At 37.8% G+C, this 25500-nt stretch overlaps 1 protein-coding gene and 1 non-coding gene across 2 annotated transcripts in view; one reads left to right on the forward strand and one right to left on the reverse strand.

The window, feature by feature from the left end:
- LOC115219341 (dynein heavy chain 6, axonemal-like) overlaps nucleotides 1-25500 on the forward strand; it is a 349247-nt gene that overhangs the window by 293379 nt on the left and 30368 nt on the right. The window contains exons 69-76 of the mRNA XM_036509002.1: nucleotides 3719-3909; nucleotides 4907-5000; nucleotides 7441-7681; nucleotides 11281-11381; nucleotides 12329-12430; nucleotides 15588-15702; nucleotides 19282-19403; nucleotides 24511-24678. Of these exons, the coding sequence (XP_036364895.1) occupies nucleotides 3719-3909; nucleotides 4907-5000; nucleotides 7441-7681; nucleotides 11281-11381; nucleotides 12329-12430; nucleotides 15588-15702; nucleotides 19282-19403; nucleotides 24511-24678 (1134 nt within the window). The remainder of the gene's footprint in view (nucleotides 1-3718; nucleotides 3910-4906; nucleotides 5001-7440; nucleotides 7682-11280; nucleotides 11382-12328; nucleotides 12431-15587; nucleotides 15703-19281; nucleotides 19404-24510; nucleotides 24679-25500) is intronic.
- LOC115219566 lies at nucleotides 10885-11003 on the reverse strand. The gene has a single exon (XR_003882334.1). It is a non-coding gene; the product is annotated as a 5S ribosomal RNA (ribosomal RNA).

Below are 25500 nucleotides of genomic sequence, written 5' to 3' on the forward strand. Positions count from 1 at the left end.
AAAGAATGTGGAACCATATCTTAACCATCATTATTTGCAGATCTACTCTGACCTGGAGTAGTTGTATCTGTCAAGATCCCAGCTATTGGCTAATTTGTATGTTATGCAATTTTGTCTCGAAGATGGTCAGTCACAGACATTCCAACAAATCCAGGCTATATAAATCCCTCAGTTCTTTAGCTGCTCATCTAAGAGAAGATAACTCCATACAAATCTTGCAACCTGATAGCTACTGGGCTCATGGCACTTGTTGCATCAGACCAATACAAGTTTGTAAGATGAGAGAGTGGGACTCAGAGCCTAGCGGCAGTCGTAATACTGCTAAGCATTTCATTTGGCGTGCTAACGTTTCTGTCAGCTCGTCGCCTTGACATGATTCTATCAAATGTAATGCTCATTTATTCACATTCCTTTGAATTAATCATGCATTACCTGAGTCTTTGAGATTTTGATGATGTGATTGTATATTTCTAGAATGACGTTGTAGGGTAGATGTGAGAGTCTGCATCTGGCCAGTTTGAACCTAAAATGTGTAGAATATTTGGGTCTGATATAGCCAGTGTAAATGCTAAAGGTTTAAAGATTAGTAAAATTGGATGATTTGTCATTAAAAAAAAACAGGCCAATACAGCAACATAGCAAGGTTTGTCATGCCTATTTGTTTTATAGACACAAGCTTTTCTCCTTTAATTTTGGTAGTTTTATTTGATGGTTCAGTGAATGCTAATACTTCATCCATATTGCCTCTTAGCCAAATTCATAATTTGTTTCTTTCTTGGCATTCATATCATATTTCTGAAACTCTGTTTTTTTCTTTATTTTTCTCTTTTTATTTTTCATGCAATCCTTGTTTTTATTCACATGCCTATGTTGTTCCTCTGCAAACTCATCTGCTAATATATTTTAGATTTTCTGCTAATCCCTTTGATTTGCATGCTGTCATCATTCTTGAGACTTTATATCCCATTCTCCATTGACTCAGAATTTTATAAGGATGACACATGTCTGCTCAGACAGTGTTGTCCTAGTGTTGTTATTTGTTGATTAAATATATTTATAAAACTAATCATTCCTTTGAAACACCATATAAATCAAGGGAAACTATAAATGTATAACTAAGGAATAAGATAAGAGCGCTTAACTTGAATAAACAAAATAAAGGGATTTATAAACAAAATTGTAAACACAACCAACTCCCTTGTATAAGTATGGTGTAATAACTACCAGCTATTTTCATTGTTGCAACCCATTAAAAGATGATACCTTAATTGTACCAGCAATTAAAGTTGAATTTTAATGAATATAAAAGCTTTACTTGATATGTATTTCCCACATGTCTGTACTATCTCAATAGCTTGATAAAGATATGACTAATACAAACACTTATGTGTTACTTGTAATTTTTAGATCATTCTGTCTGTTTGCATGATTTTGCAACAATAATACTAGTTTTATTCTTTTTTTCATTTAAATTTAAAATTAGTTTAATCTTCTTAACATTAAAGTCTCATTAATCTTTACATTCAAAGTTCAAATTCTACCAAGGTTGACTTTGCCTTTGATCCTTTTGGGTCGATTAAATAAGTACCAGCAGGGCACTGGGGTTGATGCAATTGACTTGGACTCACCCTGAAATTGCTTGCCTTGTACCAAAACTTGAAACCAGTAATAAATCTCATACAAGGCAGTGAGCTGACAGAACTGTTAACATGCTGGGTAATGGTAATTTTTCGAACTTTACTTAGTTGGTATTTTATCCAACTTCACATTCTGAATTCAAAAGCCACCATGGTCAACTTTGCTTTTCATCCTTTCAGGGTTGATAAAATAAATACCTATTTCTTTACTACCCACAAGGGGCTAAACATAGAGGGGACAAACAAGGACAGACATAGGTATTAAGTCGATTACATCGACCCCAGTGCGGAACTGGTACTTAATTTATCGACCCCGAAAGGATGAAAGGAAAGTCAACCTCGGCGGAATTTGAACTCACAACGTAACGACAGACGAAATACCGCTAAGCATTTCGCCCGGCGTGCTAACGTTTCTGCCAGTTCGCCGTAAATAAATACCAGTTACCCACTGGGGTTAATGTAATTGACTTAATCCCTTCCCCAAATTTGAGGCCCTGTGCTTCCAGTAGAAAGAATCATTATTATTATAATAAATTGTTGTAAGGTGGCAAGTTAGCAGAATTGTTACCCGTTGAACACTGGGGTCGATGTAATTGATTTATCCCTGCCACCAAACTTCCTGGCTTTGCACTAAAATCTGAAACCATTATTAAATCTTTTGATTAAGCAAAATTGTTTATCTAATCTCTAATGCAAATCACCTGTTTCTCTCCTTTGGTCATACTGTAATCGCTCATCACCAGACACAAAGTCAACTCCCTCAATACTACTCACCTCTCAATCAAAGTGTCTTGTCTTGCAAGTTACTTGCTGACCTCACCAGTGCTGTGAAAAGCACCCAGTACACCATGTAAAGTGGTTGGTGTTAGGAAGAGCATAGAAACCATACCGAAGCAGACAGTAGAGCATGACACAGTCTTCTCATTTCCTTATTGCCCACAAGGGGCTAAACATAGAGGGGACAAACAAGGACAGACAAATGGATTAAGTTGATTATATCGACCCCAGTGTGTAACTGGTACTTAATTTACTGACCCCGAAAGGATGAAAGGTAAAGTCGACCTTGGCGGAATTTGAACTCAGAACGTAGCGGCAGACAAAATACGGCTATGCATTTCGCCCGGTGTGCTAACATCTCTACCAGCTCGCCGCCTTATGACACAGTCTTCTGGCTCCCCAACTCCTGCTGAACCATGCCAGTATAGAAAGCAAATGTTAAAAAATGATAATGATAATGATAGTTGTTATTGTCACAGGAAGTACTCTGGTGAATTCTCTTGGTTCCAGATCACTTGGTGCCTTCTCTCCTTGTTTGAAACTCAGTGTCTTCAGCCAAATGTTGTGCTTCCATAAATAATGATGTTTTTTTTTACAGTTGTAGCTTTTTCCCTCAAACTGTCAGACTTTGGAATTGTTTTTCATCTCAATGTTTTCCTCCTTTGTATGACATGAGCTCTTTCAGGCCTAACATAAATTCATTCCTTTCGTCTTAATTTCTCCTTCTTCATAGTCTTTTTCACTAAATAGCATCTTGCCTTACTTGGGACTTACTTATATAAAAAAGAAAAAAAACAAACAAAACATTGGGATCTTTTCGGTTTGAATGGCAGTTTTTAACATAATTTCTAGGTAACTAAAAAATTTTAAACTTCGTATACTGGTAGAATGTGTTTATAAAACATCTTTTTCTCTTGGCTTTATTGAGAAAATTCTATAGTTTGTAAGATATTTGTTGTTTTTTTTCTTCAATTTCTGCAATTTCAACCAATCTGATGTCTATTGAGGTAAAAAACATTCTGTGCCGTATGAATATGTCCCTCGTTTAAGAAACAGATTGGGTTTATTTACATTTGTGAAGAAAAAACCCCCTTCCCCCACCCCTAACCCTAACCCTAAAACAGATTGAAATGCAATAGATCGATACTAGGGTCATAATTATGGGTGACAATTTCATATGACACAGCTAGAAAAAACTGCCATTCAAACCAAAAAGATCCAAACATTGTTTAACTTTTAGAATAAAAATATTTTCTTGAAGTTTCCTTTATTTGATAAATTTAAATGTTATTTTTGTTTTCCAGACTATATTAGCAATTACTAATTTCGTTTGTGAAAATCTTGGTCAAGTCTATATTGAAAGTCCAGCTCTCAGCTTGCCAGACTTATATAATGACATGAGAAAGAACATTCCACTGATATTTATTCTAAGTTCTGGTTCAGATCCTATGGGGGCATTTCTCAAATTTGCTAAAGACAAAGAATACTTGAGCCGGTTTGTTGAATCTTTATTCCATTTTTTAATAATATTATGTAATAATATGTCGTGGAGGCGCAATGGCCCAGTGGTCAGGGCAGTGGATTCGCGGTCAGAGGATCGCGGTTTCGATTCCCAGACTGGGCATTGTGTGTATTTATTGAGCAAAAACACCTAAAAGCTCCACGGTGCTCCGGCGGGGAGGGGGAAGGGGTGACCCCAGTTGTACTCTTTTGTCACAACTTTCTCTCACTCTCTCTTCCTGTTTCTTGAGTAACACTGCGATGGACTGGTGTCCCATCCAGCTGGGGGGAACACATACACCACAAAAACTGGGAAACCAGGCACATGAGTCTGGCTAGGCTTGAAAAGAGTGACAAAAAAAAAATAATAATATGTTAGAACAATTATCAGAAGCAACAGTGGAGTTCTTGGTAGCATTTTATTTCAGTTGATCAATTTAATATATCTGTGATGACATGATGGTGTAAAATTCCTTTATGTGCAGTGAGAACAAACACCTCCAAATGTAGTTTGATTTCATTCTTAATAATATATTTATATATTTAAGGCAGTGAGCTGGCAGAATTGTTAACATGCCAGGCAAAATGTTTAGTGGCATTTTGTCTGTCATTATGTTCTGAGTTCAAATTCAGCTGAAGTTGATGTTTCCTTTCATCCTTTCGGGGTCCATAAAATAAGTACCAGTGGAGTACTGGAGTCGAGGCAATTGACTTACCTCACTCTCTGAAATTGCTGGCCTTGTGCCAAAATTTAAATCACCTTATTTATTTATTTATATATTTATTTGTATCAGCAATGTATGCATTTCAAGAAATTGAATATATGCTACCTCTTACCAAAAGGAACAAGGATTCACTTACTAGCATCAGCTGATACACCCAACCATTACTTATGTGCAAATAGAACCAAATATTATATGGAGTATACCAAGATTCCAATTGTAAATTATCGTATGACTGCATCTTACTTTTTTTTTCCCCTTCCTTTTCAGATTACAGGCAATATCTCTTGGACAAGGACAAGGTCCGATTGCACAGGCAATGATTAAAGATGCTACAACGTTAGGTAACTGGGTGTTTTTACAGGTAAATAAGAACCAGTCAAGTACTGGAGTTGACTAAATCTATCATACCATTCTCTAAAATTAGTGGCCTCATACTTAAATCAAAAATCACTAATCAGTTTCTATGCAAAATATTGCCATGGTTTTGTGGGTGAGCAGTTTACTTTACAATCATGTGAGTCCAGGTTTGATCTTAAAGCACAGCATTTTGGCCAAACATCTTGTCGTGGCGTGTGACTAATCAATATCTTCCGAGCTGGTAGAATTGTTAGTATGCCGGGCGAAATGCTTAGCGGTATTTCGTCTACCGCTATGTTCTGAGTTCAAATTCTGTCGAGGTCGACTTTGCCTTTCATCCTTTCGGGGTCGATTAAATAAGTACCAGTTATGCATTGGGGTTGATATAATCGACTTAATCCGTTTGTCTGTCCTTGTTTGTCCTCTCTGTGTTTAGCCCCTTGTGGGTAGTAAAGAAATAGGTATTTCGTCTACCGCTACGTTCTGAGTTCAAATTCCACCGAGGTTAACTTTGCCTTTCATCCTTTCGGGGTCAATTTAATAAGTACCAGTTATGCACTGGGGTCGATGTAATCGACTTAATCCATTTGTCTGTCCTTGTTTGTCCCCTCTATGTTTAGCCCCTTGTGGGCAATAAAGAATTAAATATCTTCTGAGCAGAATTTGGTAGACAGAAATGGTGCAGAAACCTGTTATGCATGAGTGCATGAGTGTGTTTATATCAGTGAGAATCAATACACTGAGATAGAAAGAGCTTGTGGCATTAATGTCTGACTGAATTATCACTTCTTATGCCGATGGCTACTTTATATTTTGTAACTTACAAGAATGATAAGATATGTACTGAACAAAGTTGATGTAATCAACTAAAACCCTTGGGGGCAGTACCTAGCATGGTTACAGTTCCGTGACTGAAACCAATGAAAGAAGTATAAATCATCATATCAGCTATATGTCTAGTGAGTACAATGAAATGGTTTTTGGTGAGTTGAGTCTGTAACTGAAACCAGATTTAGTTCATTGCTGATGGTTTTGGAAAAAGGCTTAAATATTACAATTTTCCTTTATTCATCTTTTATTGTCTTTTGCTTCATCAAGGCAGTGAACTGGCAGAACTGTTAGCACACTGGCTAAAATGCTTAATGACATTTTGTCCATCTTTATGTTCCGAGTTCAAATTCTGCCAGGGTCAACTTTGCCTTTCATCTTTTTGGGGGTCAATAAAATAAGTACTAGTTGAGCATGAGGGTGGTGTCAATGCAATCAACTTACTCCCTCTCCTGAAATTACTAGCCCTGTGCCAAAATTTGAAATCAAATGTCTTGTGCATTATAACATTGTAGGAAAAGAGAATTACAACAATAGATGGTTGCAGTATATTGAATACAAAAGGGCTTATTTTGGACAGAAGACCCTATTTTCAAAAACTATTTATCTTGTCATTCCTTTGATCATTACTGTAAAACTGATATATTGTCTTTATCTTTTTACATTTTGATTTCATGTCGCATAGTGTTGGCTTTGGCTTTCATCATCCCAGAGTTTATAAAGTTACATTATACATACAAGTTACTTATAAAAGTTGACTTAACTGACTTTTTCCACCCCAGTATATGCACATCCATATGTATATCATGCATACTTACATACATACAAAATCATCACCTCGTACCATTGTTTGAAATCATAACACCAACAATTATAAGAAAAACTAGCAGTATAGCCCAGCATTGCTTGGGCTTGTTTTCTTTTCTTTAGAATTGGAAGTTTTGAAAAGTAAAAATTTTGCATTATGTAACTTGTTATTCTCTGTAAGTGAACATTTTTCTGGTTGAAATACACCAAAAAATGACGACACAGCTGTCAAAAAATCGTAAAAAATAGGGATTTTCATAGAAAAAAAAGCACCTTTTTGATGTAAATAATTTTTGGTGTTAACATGATTTGATTTGAATGTTTTCTTCTACGGAAGGAAGAGCAAGCCTTCTTCTATCATACTCTCAATTTTGGTCAACTTGCACTGCAGGGTCTCGGAGAAGATAGTGTTAGTTAAAGGTTACCAAACCTGCCATACACAGACAACTTCAGCTTTATATATATAGAGATTAGTTGCTTGATATACTGAAAACTATTGGTAGACAATTAAAGGTGTTTTTACGAGGGAGCGCTGAAAAGTTCCTGGTTTTGAAAAACAGGAGGATCAGTTAATTATGATTTTATTCAACTTATTCCCCTCTCAGATTCACATACCTACTGCAACGGTCCTTCAGTTTTTTAAAGCCCTGTAAAAGAATTTGGAAGGTTTGGCCTCCAACCAAGCCTTTCGTGATACCCTTAAAGTCAGGACCTTTTCAGCACCCTCTTCCAAGTAAAATGTATTATAGCCAATGCTGCATTTATTCTTTTTGTTTTACGATTCTTATTATTATTTCATCTACTCAAAGAACTGCCACTTAGCTCAATCATGGATGCCATCTATGGAAAATATTATCAGGAATTTGGTAGAATCTCCTGATGAAATTCATGATGATTTTCGTTTGTTCTTGAGTTCGATGCCAGCAAAACATTTTCCCATCAGTGTCCTTCAGAACAGCATAAAAGTAACTAATGAACCACCGAAAGGTCTCAGAGCAAATCTAAAAAGAACAATTGGCACTATCACAACCGCTTTCTTTGAAGAACACAGTAAGTAAACTTCTGTTTCTCACACAATCAACTACTGATGTTTCATTCATATGTTGGTGTTGCTCATATTATTTTATTATTATATTCAGAATGTGATAAAATATGATGTTGTGGTTGTTTAGTCCCAGGTTAAATCTGGTTGAGCAAACTCATGATCAATGATGATCTTGTCATGACCATCCTGTATTTATATTTCAAGCACATATCTAAAATGTCCTATTTCTAAGCCAGTAGGATTGAGCTTGTAGATTTGGTTGCTATTTCTAGCAGGTTGAGTGATCACATAGAGACTTCCTAATCGGCTTACCATATAATATATTGTTTAACCACATTCACTTTCTGACCTTTTTTTTTAGTAAAAGGTCATTCCAGAAGTGGCCTTCCCATCTTTTTTTTTACACTGTATAATATAAGGACCACGGTATCCATTACCAATCATATGAAAGATTTTTCATTAGACCATCATAAAATGTTTCATAATATCGATTACTTGAATTTTATTCTTTGAAGCTGGGTCTTCAATGAATGACAAATGCCGGATCAATCACTTTTATAATAATTTGATCATCTCACCTTTCAGACATGTCTTAGAATTTTAATTAACTGACAGCACTCATGACACTTGGTTCATACTAAGATAGGGGATAGATTTCCCAAGTGGATACTTCTGTCAATTTTAACAAAGTTTATTGATGCTTAATTAGTAGACTGACTGCTGTCTTGTCCTACTAGAACTGTATTGATGTTGTTATTATGTTTACAACTAAGGTAGCGAGCTGGCAGAATTGTTAGCACACTGGATGAAATGCTAAGTGGTGTTTCACCCATCACTACATTCTGAGTTCAAATTCTGCCGAGGTTGACTTTACTTTTCATCCTTTTGGGGGGGTCGATAAATTAAGTACCAATTGAGTACTGGGGTGATGTAATTGACTTATCCCTCCCCACAAATTTCAGGCCTTGTGCCTATAGTAGAAAACCTTATGTTTACAACTAAGGTAGCGAGCTGGCAGAATCGTTAGCATGCCAAGCAAAATGCTTTACATTCTGAGTTCAAATTCCACCAAGGTAGACTTTGCTTTTCATCCTTTCAGGGTTGATAAATTAAGTACCAGTGAAACTCTGGGGTTGATGTAATCGACTAGTCCCCTCCCCCTTGTGCCTATAGTAGAAAAGATTATTATGTTCACAACAAAGGCAGCGAGCTGGAAAAATTGTTAGCATGCTGGACACATGTTTAGTGATGTTTTGGCTGTCGTTATGTTCTGAGTTCAAATTCCATCAAGGTTGACTTTGCATTTCATCCTTTGAGGTTGGGTGGGGGGGGGGGGCTGATGAAATAGATACCAGTAAAATACTGGGGTCAATGTAATTGACTAGCTCCTTCCCCCAAAATTTCAGGCCTTGTGCCTGTAGTAGAAAGGATTACCATCATCATCATCATCATCATCATCATCATCATCATCATCATCATCATCACCACCATCATCATCATCACCCTTTAGCATCCATTTTCCATGCTAGCATGGGTTGGGTGGTTTGACCAGAGCTGGCAAGCTGGGGAGCTGCACCAGATTCCACTCTGATTTGGCATGGTTTCTATAGCTGGATGGATTTCCTAATCCTTTCTACCATAGTTAGTTAGTTAGTTGATTATTTGGCTCAAAAAGCAAAAAGCAAGGCCATGTAGGGGGACATGGAGTTATGTACAGGGTAGTGTTCATGTAAAGAGTTCAGGCCACTTGTGGTCAAGGGAGACTTTGAACCGAGCGGTCGTTGGCATCTTCATCATCTCGTCCAGCAGCTTATTCCACGGATCCGCAACCCGGACGGAAAAAGCCCCTCTCCTTCGATTGAGATGAAATCGTCGCAGATAGAGCTTTTCGGAATGACCCCGCAGCCGACACTCTGGAGCAGGAGTGAAGAACAGCTCTTTTGAGAGGTTACACTTTCCTCTTATGATGTTGTGAGCAAGAATAAGATCACCACAGCGGCAGCGTTTTTCTAGAGAATAAAGGTCGAGCGTCTTCAGCCTTTCTCCATAAGACAAATTCTTGAGACCAAGAACCATGTGGGTAGCCAGCTTCTGGACTGTTTCGGGATGCTGTATGTCTTTGAGGAGATAAGGAGAAGAGGCTTGAATCCTGTACTCCAATATGGGTCTCACCAGCGTGACATAGAGCAGTAGGAATATGGCTGCTGTGAGCATTCCGAATGACCGTTGAATCAAGAACAGAACTCCGCGTGCTTTGTTGGCAGCATGGACGCACTGGGCTGAAGGTGAAGAAGAGGAATCCACCAAGATACCCAGGTCCTTTACCTGGTCGGTCCTCTCCAGCAGCAGACGACCCGGCTCAAAATCAAGTTGAGTTGCAGGAGGAGAGCCAACAGGCAAATGACAGCACTTTGACACGTTCAGACACAGGTCCCATTCATTAGACCATCTCCAAATTTGGTGGAGGCATCGACGAAGATCCTCTATATCACCGTGAGGAGCGACCAGTTTGACATCGTCGGCAAATAGAAGGGTGTGTTGCGTGAGGTCGTTAGGCAAGTCATTTATGAAGACTAAGAACAATAAGGGCCCACAAGGCCTGAAATTTGGGGGGAGGGAACCAGCCGATAAGATCGATCCCAGTATGCAACTGGCATTTAATTTATTGACCCTGAAAGGATGAAAGGCAAAGTTGACCTCGGCAGAATTTGAACTCAGAACATAGCGATGGGCAAAATACTGCTGAGCATTTTGTCCAAAGTGCTAATGATTCTGCCAGCTTGCCACCCTTGGATACCTCTCCTAATGCCAACCTCTTTACAATTTGTGCTGATGTTAAGGGTATTGCTACAGATTTTCCATAGAAATAGCCAGCACTGATTTTGTTGTGATGTTTCGTATTTGAGACATCAGATGTAAACAAACAATGAGATCAGATGTTTTGGATATGAAACATCGTAACAAAATCAGTGTTGGCTATAATTTCTATTGGAAATCTGTAGAGGTTATAGGTGCAGGAGTGGCTGTGTGGTAAGTAGCTTGCTTCTTTCAGTTTCCGACTATCAAATCCACTCACAAGGCTTTGGTCAGCCCAAGGCTATAGTAGAAGACACTTGCCCAAGGTGCCAGGCAGTGGGAATGAACCTGGAACCATGTGGTTGGTAAGCAAGCTACTTACCACACAGCCACTCCTGCGCCTATTGTGTGACGCTTACAGCACATAGGTTTCCCAAGCCCTCACTCATCTAAGTACTCACTAGGCTCAACGTTGCTTAACTTCGGTGATCGGATGAGAACCGGTGCTTTCAACGTGATATGGCCGTAAGCCATATCATGATCTAACATTCTAAGTTTGAATGTTGCTCTAGTAGACTTTGCCTCTCACTCTTTCGGGATCAATAAAATAATCACCCCTTGAGCATTGGAGTCAATATAATCGACTAGCTCCTCCCTACAAAATTCCAGGCTTTATGCCTGTAGTAGAAAGAATTCTTAAGCCTACAATGAATAATTTTTAAGAATTGCATTTACAGGCCAAATATATGAACAGAGGCACATAAATACAAAATCACTATTTTTACATGAATTCTGTTATTTGTTTCAGTTTTAACACGAGGCTGGTGTAAATTAGTGTTTGGAATTTGCTTTTTCCATGCTATTGTACAAGAAAGAAAAAAATTTGGACCTCTTGGATGGAACATTAGGGTATGTGTTATTGAAATATTTAGTTCATGTTTTTTTTTATTTCAATCATATTTTTTTCTTCTATTGGGTTGTCCAGAAAGTTTGTGCCGATTTTTAAAGGAAAGAAAAATGTCAATAAATACTTGCCCTTACATTTTTAATCAACCAAATATGAACCATTTTGTTGCACAATGCGTCTCCATCTTTCCTTTAACTTGAAAATACCCTCTTCCTAGAACTGAGGTGGTTTCATGGCAAAGAATTCATCAAGGCATCTTTTTACGTCATCCAAGGAATTGAAATTTTTACCATTAAGACTATTCTGCAGAGACCTGAATAAGTGGAAATCCGAAGGAGCAATATCTGGTGAATATGGAGGGTGGGGTAACACATCCTAGCCAAGCTGCAGCAATTTTTGTCTGGTTCCCAAAGCATCAAGTGCCGAAAATGAACTTTCTTATCTTCCATTTGACTGCAGCCATGCTGGAGCACCGCCTTTAGTTGAGCAAATCAACCCCAGGACTTATTCTTTGTAAGCCTAGTACTTATTCTATCGGTCTCTTTTGCTGAACCGCTAAGTTACGGGGATGTAAACACACCAGCGTTGGTTGTCAAGCAATGTTGAGGTGACAAACACAGACATGCAAACATACATATATACATATATATGCCAAGCTTCTTTCAGTTTCTGTCTATCAAATCCATTCACAAGGCTTTGGTCAGCCCGAGCCTATAGTAGAAGACGCTTGCCCAAAGTGCCACACAGTGGGACTGAACCCAGAACGATATGGTTGGTAAGTAAGCTACTTACCACACAGTCACTCCTGTGCCTATATATAACAATATCCATTTCAACACATGGTTTCACATCAGGAATCTCACAACACAAATTCATAAATGTAATTATTTCTTTGTTGTCAATATTGAAACTTTTCCTGATATTATCTAGATTTTATCTTTTATTTCAGTATGATTTTGCTGACAGTGACCGAGAATGCGCCTTGTTGAATTTCCAATTATTTTGTATTAAAGATATTCCATGGGACACACTTTCATATATCACTGGAGAGGTAAGAGATTTTAATTAATGAATATCTCACTTTTAAATAGATACTCTCTACTTACCTCTTTCCATGATGTGTGCAGTCAATTTAAGTTTTTACATGCAATTCATTCATAGTTTACTTGTAAATATGAAAATAATGTTAGTTGCTATCCAATTTTGTGCTCTTCTCTTTGCATAATTATCTTTAATTTTAATGATCCACTCATTTTAATAAGTTAACATTAATTTGTCTAAAAATTATAGTCGTGTTACTTTTAAATTATCTGTTTTGGGAAGTACCTCAATACTAATGACAGGTTTCTTCCTTTGTAAAAGACAAATTCTGTTTGCTTCAGTTTATTCGACTACAAATTATTTTGCTTGTTTAGATTTTTCTAAAATTTGAATTGTACTGAAAAAAAGGAAATATAAGGAAACAAAAAAAAAGAAGAGAAACCTGGTGGTTTAAGAAAAAGTTTTATACAAATATTAAATATTTAAATAATTTACTGATTCTTTCAGTTCAATATTATCTTTCCATGTATGATCCACCCCCACTCTGAGTTTTGGGTGGGATTATACGTGAAATTAGATGCAATGATGAGAAGTAAAAAGAATATGTGCACAACAGATATGTGCAAACAGCCTCACAACTGTAAAGATAAACTGTTATAGTTGAAACGCTGAATGTAGTTGATAGAAATTTGTGTTTAAATTAATATGATTGTTTGACTATTTAATTAGCAGCATAGACATAAGGTTTTGTGTAGATTATGGCTACTAGTTTGCTTAAAGCTGTGAAGCATGTAAAACTCTTAATTTATAATCCTTTATAAATATATTTTTCATATTGGTTTCAAATTTTGGCACAAGGCCAGCAAGTTCAGGAGAAGGTGTAAGTTGATTATCTCAACCCCAGTGTTCAACTGGTACTTATTTTATCGATCCCAAACAGAGGAAATGTAAAGTTAACCTCAAAAGAGTTTGAGCTCAGAATGTGAAGACGGATGAAATGTCACTAATGATTCTGTTAGCTTACCATCTTAATAATAATAATGATAATAAAAAGAGCACTTAAAAAGCACAAAACTATGCCAAGGCAACACCAATGTTCTCTCAACTATTAGAGAGATATGATTTTTAAAATGAGAATATCTAAAATAAACTCAACTGCTCTCACAAACGAGAATACTAAAAACGAACCCATCCGCTCTCAAAAATTAAGTAAAAAAAACTGGAAAAATAATCCAAAATCCTAGTCTGCTACTGGATCGATTCCAAAATCTAATCAGTTTGTGCCAGTTGTGAGGCCAAACATCCCTGAAAGTTTCATCTGAATCCATCCAGTGGTTCTTGAGATATCTTGTCCATCGACAAACAAACATGACTGGAAACAATACCTCCACCTTAGTGAAGGCAGAGGTAATAATAACAATAATAACAAGAGCAGACAGAGAGCTCAAACCTACACTAAGGTAACACCAATGTCCTCTCAATGATTAGTCAAAGAGGATTTTTAAAATGAGAATATCTGAAATAAACTTGACTGCACTCACAAACGAGAATACTAAAAATGAACCCGACCACTCTCAAAAATTAAGTAAAGAAACCAGAAAAATAATCCAGAATCTTTGTCTGGTACCTGATCGATCCCAACAGTAGTCATGAAATGTGAAGATGGGCCTTTGGGCCCTATTTGAAATGCTGTGTGTGTGTCTTCTACAGTGGGAACTGGGACAGTTTTCTTTATGAAGGCCTTTTTTCGCCTATCCACTGATATAGTGTCTTTACGACCATTAAGGTTTATAGTGAAAAATTTATCTGTACCTGAAAGAAAACGGAAGGGACCTGCATATGGTGCTGTTAACAGGGGTTTAACAACATTGTTGCACACAAAAACATGATTCCAAGAAGTAAAGCCTCCTTGAAGGCAGAGCTTGAAATGCAATTGTCAAATAGGGGCAATATATTCAAAATTGGTAAAACTAAAAATTGTCAAGGATAAATCAAATTTATTATTGTTACTGAATACGTTAATGTTATTTAATTTCTGAACAGTTTTGCTGCTGCTTGTTTATGTAGTTTGATTTCTTTGTCCATCAGTTTCTACTAAGATAAAGACACAAGTAAAATTAATTATAGGGAAATGGGAATAAAACTTTGGAAATGGCAACACCACCATAACTTACGTGGAAACCATTAGTGTGCTTTCAAGGGAGTTCGTCAGAGAAAGACTTGAAAGTCAATGTTAAGATCGTAATACTTCATGTAAAGTAAATATAACAGATTATCCAGAATCCTTGTCCGGTACCAGATTGATCCCAAAATCTAATCGGTTTGTGCCAGCTACAAGGCCAAACATCCCTCAAAGTTTCATCCGAATCCATCCAGTGGTTCTTGAGATATCTTGTTCATGGACAAACAAACAAGCAAACATGACTGAAAACAATACCTCCGCCTTAGTGAAGGCAGAGGTAATAATAACAATAATAATGGTTTAAAATTCTGACACAAGGCCAGAAATTTTGAGGGTAGATTACATTGACCTTAGTTCTCAACTGGCATTTATTTTATCAAACTCAAAAGGATGAAAGGCAAAGTCAGCCTTGTGGGAGTTTGAACTCAGAACGTAGTAATGGGCCAAATATCACTAAGCATTTTACCCAGCGCGCAAACGGTTCTGTCATCTCACCGCCTTCTTACTACTACTACTACTACTACTACTACTACTACTACTACTACTACTACTACTACTAATAATAATAATAATAATAATAATAATAATAATAATAATAATGATAAGGATAATAATAATAATGATAATGATAATAATAATAATAATGATGATAATAATGATGATAATAATAATAATAATAATAATAATAATAATAATAATAATAATGGTTTAAAATTTTGGCACAAAGCCGGCAATTTTGAAGGAAGGTGTAAATTGATTACATCAACCCCAGTCCTTATTTTTTATCGACCTCAAAAAGATGAAAGCCGAAGTCAAGCTCAGAGTAATTTGAACTCAGAACGTAGGGATGGACAAAATGCCACTAAGCATTTCGCCTGGTGTGCTAACAACTTTGCCAGCTTGCTGTCTTAGATATACCTCTTCGTATTACCCCTAGACATTGTACATGAATGCGTGTAAATGTTTTGTTTCTTTTTTTTTTCAGATTACTTATGGGGGTCGTATAACAGATAACTGGGATCAGAGATGTTTGAGGACCATATTGAAAACTTTTCTTCATCCTACAATTCTTGATGAAAGCTACACTTATTCACCATCGAGTCAGTCTTATTTTTTTCCTTTTCTAATTCTCTTTATTTAGTTGATGCTGATGCTGAATCAAATGTTAAGTAAAATATTTACCAACAAATACGAAACATTGAGACTGTGAAATAGGAATCTGTTAAAATGTTAATCACAGCAAAACTGGATACTTTGCCTTTTATTACTTGTCTATACCATAGTTATGAGTTATAGTTATTATCGATGTCGGTTTTATTGTTTATAATTTCATAGTCCAAAGAAATAATTCATAAATTGCAGAAGAAATGCCACTAAACATTTTGTCTGGCATGGCAATGATTCTGCAAGCTTGTCATCACTAACACCATGATCCTCCTCCTCCTCTCCCCCCTCCACTTCCTCTCTTCCTCCCCCTCCACTTCCTGTCTTCCTCCCCCTCCCCTCCCCTCCCCTCCTCTTCGTCTGCCTCTTCCCCTCCCCTCCTCCTTCTCTCACCCTCATTTTGTCTTCTGGGGCCATGAGAAATGTTTCTTAATAAAGATATATGAACAAGAAAAAAAAAGAAAAGAGATTTAATTACCTATTATTAGCTAGGACCTATTAAAGTTAATCCTTCTTTTAACTCTGCACTATATATTATTCATATATATATTTATATTAGTTTGAATTACTCATGCATTGTCTTGTAGTTTTGAAATTTCAGTGATAATAATAATGAAATTATTGTATACAGTGCTCAGGTGCACCACAACTTGTCAAAAGTGCGTATTAAGCGTATGCAGTAATATACAAATATCTGAAAAGTGAACAATGTATGAGTCAGATACATACTTGCATGTGTATGGAGGGGAGAAAATCAGGTGTAGTGTTGGCGAATCTCAGGAAGCTTGGAAGTTTTGAAGGATGCAGTGCTCCGACAACTAACAACTGATGCCGGCAGTTTGTTCCATACTTCAGCAACTCTTAGCATGAAAAAACGGTGACTCTTTGCTTTGGGAATGACATAATAGGGTGGGTGTTAGAGCCCAGAACTGGCTAGTGTTCAGCATAAAACTGGAAGAATATTTAGGTTGGATATGGCCAGTTCCAATGCTAAAGAGTTAAGAAATGAATAGTCAGACTAATGTTGATGCAGCTAAAAATGAAGCGCATTAAACAATGAAGCAATGTGGACATGTCACTGTGATTAAGCACCACCATGACTTGTCCACGAAGAATTCTTGAAAATTCCTGGATTTCTTAGATAAAACTTGTTTGGAGATTATCAATATCAGCGTTTCATGGTTTGGTTTTCATTGAGATTTTATTTTCTCATCTAAACTTCTTTGGAAATCTTTATTTTCTCTATTACATCTGAGGTAAAATAGACTTTTATTGTTTCCTACACATTTTTATAGCTGACTTAGGTTTTATTTTTATTTTTGTCTTATTTCTATATTTTTCTAGTTGCTTATACCTGAAAATTGACTGGTTATAATGTTTTATTTTTTATCTTTTACAATAATTGAAATGAAATTGTGTCTGCAAAAAATGCTAAAATCATGTATTTTTATCACAGCACATAAACAATGTCAAGCAAAAGAAGAGCAGTTATGTGGTCACTTGAATTGCTAAAAATAGCAGAGCTGTTAGAAATGTCCCTCAAACCACATTCTGCCACCTTAGAATATGTTCTAAATGTGGTACTGAGCTCCCTGATCATTGGAAAAGATAAGATATTCATAGGTGGAATCTTTTTCATCATAGCTCTGTTCAGTCAGAACTGATCCTGGCCAAATTAGGAACAACATAAAAACCCACTCACAACATTCACAGACACACAGACAGCCAGACTATTAGTATCTTTATCGTTCTTTTTTCCTTTTATTTGTTTCAGTCATTGGATTGCAGCTATGGTGGGCACCACCTAGAACCACTAAGTAATGGGGATGTAAACACACCAGTATTGGTTGTCAAGTGATATTGGGGGGACAAACACAGACACACAAACACACACACACACACATATATGCATATACATATATGCGATGGGCTTCTTTCAGTTTCCGTCTACCAAATCCACTCACAAGGCTTTGGTCAGCCCGAGGCTATAGTAGAAGACACTTGCCCAAGGTGCCATGCAGTGGGACTGAACCTGGCACTATGTGGTTCGTAAGCAAGTTACTTACCACACAGCCACTCCTATGCCTGGGAACTTTTTGATACCCTCTTGTAACTACAGAAAACTGGAACCACCAATTTGCATGCCATAAGTTTTTAACATTTTATTTAATATCAGGGGCCTGTTAATGGGGATCTCAGTCCACATGGTAACAAGGTATGATATAATATATGTAACCTAGATAAAAATGAAATGATAAACGTTGCCCTTTTCAAGCTTAGCCAGGCTCATGAGCCCGGTTTCCCGGTTTCTGTGGCATATGTTTTCCCCCCAGCTGGACGGGATGCCAGTCCATCACAGCATTACTCAAGAAACAGGAAGAGAGAGTGAGAGAAAGTTGTGGCGAAAGAGTACAACAGGGGTCGCCACTCTCCCCTGCCGGAGCCTCGTGGAGCTTTTAGGTGTTTTCACTCAATAAACACTCACAACACCTGGTCTGGGAATCAAAACCGTGATCCCTATGACCGCATGTCCGCTGCCCTAACCACTGGGCCATTGCGCCTCCACTTCAAAACAATGTGAATAGATAAGCATTACCTTTGACAGAGAAAGCGTGTGGTTTAGTGGTTAGGGTGTTTGGCTCATGATAATAAGGTCATGAGTTCAGTTCCTGGTGATGCGTTGTGTCCCTGACCAAGGCACTTTATTTCATGTTGCTCCAGTTCACTAAGCCAGCAAGAAACAGGAGAGAGAGTGAGAGAAAGTTGTGGCGAAAGAGTACAACAGGGGTCGCCACTCTCCCCTGCCGGAGCCTCGTGGAGCTTTTAGGTGTTTTCACTCAATAAACACTCACAACACCTGGTCTGGGAATCAAAACCGTGATCCCTATGACCGCATGTCCGCTGCCCTAACCACTGGGCCATTGCGCCTCCACTTCAAAACAATGTGAATAGATAAGCATTACCTTTGACAGAGAAAGCGTGTGGTTTAGTGGTTAGGGTGTTTGGCTCATGATAATAAGGTCATGAGTTCAGTTCCTGGTGATGCGTTGTGTCCCTGACCAAGGCACTTTATTTCATGTTGCTCCAGTTCACTAAGCCAGCAAGAAACAGGAAGAGAGAGTGAGAGAAAGTTGTGGCGAAAGAGTACAACAGGGGTCGCCACTCTCCCCTGCCGGAGCATCGTGGAGCTTTTAGGTGTTTCCACTCAATAAACGCACACAACGCTTGCTCTGGGAATTGAAACCATGATCCTCCGACCGCGAGTCCACTGCCCTAACCACTGGGCCATTGCGCTTCCGCATGTAACCTAGATAGTACATATATAAACCGAGCGAATTTAGCTATTTCTCCATAGATTTTGGGATAACAATACATTTAGCTATTTCACATTACAGAATAACCTTTCACAATAGTTATGTTATTCATATAATGATATTATGCTGGATTTTATTTTAGTTGTGCTTGTAATGTTGTTATTAATCATTTTCTTATTTTACTTCATTTTTTATATTCAGGACGATATTTTGCTCCTCCATGCGACACCATTCCTGACGTCCTCCAATATATTGACACACTGCCTCATACAGATGAACCAGAAATATTTGGCATGAATGAGAATGCCAATGTAACCTTTCATGTAAGGCATTATTCATAAACTAAAAATCTTTATTTCTATCCCATTATTTCATGGCATATCACATTTGTTCAAATTTTAAAGCATAGATTTGTAGATTAGAGTAAAAAATGTTATGTGTGAATGCACATAAATATTAATTAAGTAATGGAAGTGACAAGCTGGCAGAATCGTTAGTTAGAGAAGGCGGTGAGCTGGCAGAAACGTTAGTTAGAGAAGGCGGTGAGCTGGCAGAATCGTTAGTTAGAGAAGGCGGTGAGCTGGCAGAATCGTTAGTTAGAGAAGGCGGTGAGCTGGCAGAAACGTTAGTTAGAGAAGGCGGTGAGCTGGCAGAAACGTTAGTTAGAGAAGGCGGTGAGCTGGCAGAAACGTTAGTTAGAGAAGGCGGTGAGCTGGCAGATTCGTTAGTTAGAGAAGGCGGTGAGCTGGCAGAAACGTTAGTTAGAGAAGGCGGTGAGCTGGCAGAATCGTTAGTTAGAGAAGGCGGTGAGCTGGCAGAAACGTTAGTTAGAGAAGGCGGTGAGCTGGCAGAATCGTTAGTTAGAGAAGGCGGTGAGCTGGCAGAAACGTTAGTTAGAGAAGGCGGTGAGCTGGCAGAATCGTTAGTTAGAGAAGGCGGTGAGCTGGCAGAAACGTTAGTTAGAGAAGGCGGTGAGCTGGCAGAATCGTTAGTTAGAGAAGGCGGTGAGCTGGCAGAATCGTTAGTTAGAGAAGGCGGTGAGCTGGCAGAATCGTTAGTTAGAGAAGGCGGTGAGCTGGCAGAATCGTTAGTTAGAGAAGGCGGTGAGCTGGCAGAATTGTTAGTTAGAGAAGGCGGTGAGCTGGCAGAATCGTTAGTTAGAGAAGGCGGTGAGCTGGCAGAATCGTTAGTTAGAGAAGGCGGTGAGCTGGCAGAATCGTTAGTTAGAGAAGGCGGTGAGCTGGCAGAATCGTTAGTTAGAGAAGGCGGTGAGCTGGCAGAATCGTTAGTTAGAGAAGGCGGTGAGCTGGCAGAATCGTTAGTTAGAGAAGGCGGTGAGCTGGCAGAATCGTTAGTTAGAGAAGGCGGTGAGCTGGCAGAATCGTTAGTTAGAGAAGGCGGTGAGCTGGCAGAATCGTTAGTTAGAGAAGGCGGTGAGCTGGCAGAATCGTTAGTTAGAGAAGGCGGTGAGCTGGCAGAATCGTTAGTTAGAGAAGGCGGTGAGCTGGCAGAAACGTTAGTTAGAGAAGGCGGTGAGCTGGCAGAATCGTTAGTTAGAGAAGGCGGTGAGCTGGCAGAATCGTTAGTTAGAGAAGGCGGTGAGCTGGCAGAAACGTTAGTTAGAGAAGGCGGTGAGCTGGCAGAAACGTTAGCACGCCGGACAAAATGCTTAGAGGTATTTTGTCTGCCATTACGTTTTGAGTTCAAATTCCATCGAGGTCGACTTTGCCTTTCATCCTTTCGGGGTCGATAAATTAAGTACCAGTTACGCACTGGGGTAAATGTAATCGACTTAATCCCTTTGTCTTGGTCGACTTTGCCTATCATCCTGTCGGGGTTGATAAAATAAGTACCAGTTGAACACTGGGGTTGATGTATTTGATTTACCCATTTCCCTAAAATTGCTGGCCTTGGGCCAAAATTTGAAACCAATATACTATGTATAAATTGTGCTGTTGGAAATTATTCTGATGATATCCATCTCCTATTGCACATGGTTGCATTGGAACGAAATGAAACCTAGAGGCAGTGAAAAAAATTCAAGGCAACTAAGAAGGGATTGTTTTATTACTTAATCCAAAATTTTGAATATTTGTATAATATATCTTTTACCTTTTGATGGTTTTGGTCATTGGACTGTGGCCATGAAGGGGCACTGCCTTGATTGATTAGTCAAACAAATCGACCCCAGGACTTACGTTTTGTTTTGTTTTGTTTTAAAGTCTGACACTTATCGTATCGGTCTGTTTTACTGGTAAGTTACAAAGATGTAAACAAACCAACACCAGTTCTCAAACAGTAGGGGGATGGGTTGACAAGCACAGACACAAAGTCACAAACACCTATATGTGTGTCTGTGTTTGTTTGTGTGTGTGAATGTGTGTGTATACATATATGCGTTTATATATATATATATATATATATATATAAATAAAGATAAGATCGATATTTAGAATACTCATCTTATATATATATATATATCACTAGTGATGGCAATGTTATGCCTCTATTCATCTTCCCACATAGCCTTAGATTCAGCACAGTGGCCTACATCAAGTGCTTGGAGGAGGTGGTGCTATCCTGAGTGAAGAGGGTGGGTGCTGGGAGACCCTATATCTGGCAAAAGGACTCTGCACCATGCCACACAAGGAGGAGAACCCAGTCATGGCTGTCAGACAATTTCTTTGACCACATCATCCCTAACATCTGACCACCTAACAACACAGACTGCAACTCCCTTTATTATGTGTGGGACACAGTTGAGCGACAGACTTCAGTTATGCCTATTCATGTCGGAACCTTTGATAGAGAGTATCGAAATTTTAACCCCTTTCACACTTATAAAATGTCAAGCCAACTTAAAAATTTGTCATTACCATTTTAGGAGAACAAACTGATAGTTTGGTGACCTACTAAAATTAACAGCTTTGCAAGTTTAACAAGAGAGGTGCAAAATTTTAGAAGTGACTTGTTAGAATATACATGTTTTTGAGGAGACATAAACAAAAATAGTAAAAATCTACTATGCCAAAAGAACTGGTAATACATACATTGCAAGTGTTCTATGAAGAGAACATAAGATTGCTACATAATTCAACATGAATGTGAAACGATGTTAAACATTGTGTAAGCTAAATGGAGGTTTCTGTAGGAACACTAAACCATATTCACTTAGTGAGTTTACATGCGCAAGGATGAATTATGATGTTGTCATTGTCGATGTTAGATGCAGTAAGAGCTTATAGTGGCGATATTGGCAGTGGGGAATTTCATTGTGTCATAACATGGAAAAAGTGAGTAAATAGTTTCCTGGTGCAAATGTCAGCTAGATTCCCTAAATGGAGAAAAACTGATCTATTTAAGGAAATTGCTGGGCTCTTTTGTGATAGCATGTCTTAGACTCCAAGCAATGTAAAATATGGCCCAGACTGTGATTACCAGCATGAACATCAAACTTCAAAGAGTAGTTAACCATTTAATGGTTTTAGTAAATTTATACAGAAAAAGTAAGCATTATACCGTCCAGCATAAATAAAAGTTATCTTTATTATATTTTTTCTGTAAAAACCTATTCTGACATTAAATGAGTCAACTTCCTGTATGAATGTTTACATTTGTATGTCATTTTGCAACAAAAAATATTTCTAAAAGAATTCTGGAAATGATCTACTCATGTAATTTATGCACCCCTTAAAGTTTATTTTTGATTTTGCTGTGCTATATATACATACAGGGTGGGTTAAAAGTCATGCACAAATTAGATTCAGTTTGCTGTAGAACTGTCTAAGACATGCTTCAACTATTCTAAAATTGAATAGAATAAATAAAATAATGATGAATACACCTGTACTTGATGAGCAAAATGAATAATGATGATGAAGATAATAATAATGATAATAATAATAATAATAATAATAATAATAATAACAACATAACAAATAAAATGCCAAATGTTTTGCTGTGTGACTTTTGGACCACTCTTATATCCCTATATGTAGCAGGCTTGTTCTTCAGTTTCTACGTATCAAATCCACTCAAAAGGCTTTTTCAGCTCAGGTTTATGGTAGAAAACACTTGCCCAAAGTGGAACCAAACCTGAAACCACTTGGTTGAGAAGTGACTTTTTTAACCACACAGCCATGGTCTTTGATATATTAGAAGGAATAATTTTGGATATATTGACCAGTGTGCCAGAAAGTTGAGGTTTCTACATTGGTGGTTTTTGTCTTTTAGCAGCTGAGTCTCATTACAATGAACATGAAACAGTAATTTTTCTCTTCAATCATGGTTTAAAATTATTGTATTAAATAAAGGCGCAGGTGTGGCTGTGCAGTAAGAAGAAGGCGGCGAATTGGCAGAAACGTTAGCATTCCAGGCGAAATGCTTAGCAGTATTTCGTCTGCTATTATGTTCTGAGTTCAAATTCTGCTGAGGTCAACTTTGCCTTTTATCCTTTCAGGGTCAATAAATTAAGTACCAATAATGCACTGGGTTCGATGTAATCGACTTAATCCCTTTGTCTGTCCTTGTTTGTCCCCTCTATGTTTAGCTTCCCAACTACATTGTTCTGGGTTCACTGTGTGACATTTTGGGCAAATGTCTTCTACTATAGCTGCAGGCCAACAAAAGACTTGTGAGTGGATTTGGTAGACAGAAACTGAAAGAAGCCCTTCATATATATATATATGTGTGTGCATGTCTGTTTTTGTCCTCCACCATTGCATGACACCTGATGTTGGTGTGTTTACATCTCTGTAACTTAGTGGTTTAGCAAAAGAGACCAATATAAAAAAATATATAAGTATTTGGATTGATTCAATTGACTGAAAAATTTCTTCGAGGGGGGTGTTCCAGCATGACTGCAGTCCAAAGACTAAAACAAGTAAAAGACAGAAGACGGTAAAATTTAATAATGATGTAGGCGCAGGAGTGGCTGTGTGGTAAGTAGCTTGCTAACCAACCACATCGTTCCGGGTTCAGTCCCACTGCTTGGCATCTTGGGCAAGTGTCTTCTGCTATAGCCCCGGGCCGACCAATGCCTTGTGAGTGGACTTGGTAGACGGAAACTGAAAGAAGCCTGTCGTATATATGTATATATATGTATGTATGTGTGTTTGTGTCTGTGTTTGTCCCCCTAGCATTGCTTGACAACCGATGCTGGTGTGTTTACGTCCCCGTTACTTAGCGGTTCAGCAAAAAGAGACCGATAGAATAAGTACTGGGCTTACAAAAAGAATAAGTCCCGGGGTCGAGTTGCTCGACTAAAGGTGGTGCTCCAGCATGGCCGCAGTCAAATGACTGAAACAAGTAAAAGAAAAAGAAAGAAAAAGAAAAAAAAATGTAAAACTTGTTAGGAAGATATTAATTTGCATACAATTCGTTTATAAATATACAACAGTGTTAAAATTTGAATCCATTACCATTTTAAAGAGACAAGAAACATTTAATTTGGTCAGTGCTGTTCTTGCCATGCAACCAAGAGTTGCTGGAGGAGAAATGAAGTCTGGAGATTCTATTGTATTGGAGTTGATTGAAAGCATTGACAAGAAAATCATACAGAAACTTGATATTGAACAAGCCAGTAAAGCTATCTTTGAAGCAAGTATTATTTAAAAGAATCACTTTATATCTTTATTTCTTGTCACATATTTTGAAATATGTATTTAAATTAATACAATTCTATATATTTCTGGAATGAGGAATTTATATTATGTCCACTATTTACATTAGTCAAACTGGTGTCCGAACATTTTGATTGTTGCTTTCACTTACAGGTGTCTTGTGTCAAAATTGGTCATTGTATCAGAATTTCAAACCTAATCCGTTACTTGATCCTAGGTTGTATACTGTTCTCATGCTGCTCTCTGCATTTTCTGACACTTTTCACTTGGGTTGATTTTGTTGCGAATTCACCTTAGTGCTTTAACTGGGATTGAACTCAAAATCTCCAGGTGACTGCATTACATTAACCAAAACCTTTAGCCACTACACTATGTCCATAGGCAGTGACAGAGCGGATTTTTAAGGCTTGTAAACCTAATGTTTATGTACCGTAAACCCTCGAGTATAGTCCACCCTTGAGTATAATATGCAAGGAATTTTAAGGGGACTGTACTTCTGAAAAACCTAAACCTTGTGTATAATACGGACCCCTTCTCTAACTTGAGTCAAGGAGGTCTATATAACATCCTTGGTTTGTAAAAATGTATATGGTAACGTCCTTTATTATTATTGTATATATAACATAATGCAAACGTGTAGCTTTTTTGTGCATTTTGTTTGCAGAAAATAAAGAAATAACAGTAATAACGTTTAATAAATGTTGCTTACTGCAAGTTATGGATGATTCTTTTATGACTTCATTGCTTTCAGGCTTAGCTTAAGGTATTTTCGCACCTGACATCACAAAATGCATTGGAA

This window comes from Octopus sinensis, linkage group LG14 (genome assembly GCF_006345805.1).
Source record: "Octopus sinensis linkage group LG14, ASM634580v1, whole genome shotgun sequence".
NCBI lineage: Eukaryota > Metazoa > Mollusca > Cephalopoda > Octopoda > Octopodidae > Octopus > Octopus sinensis.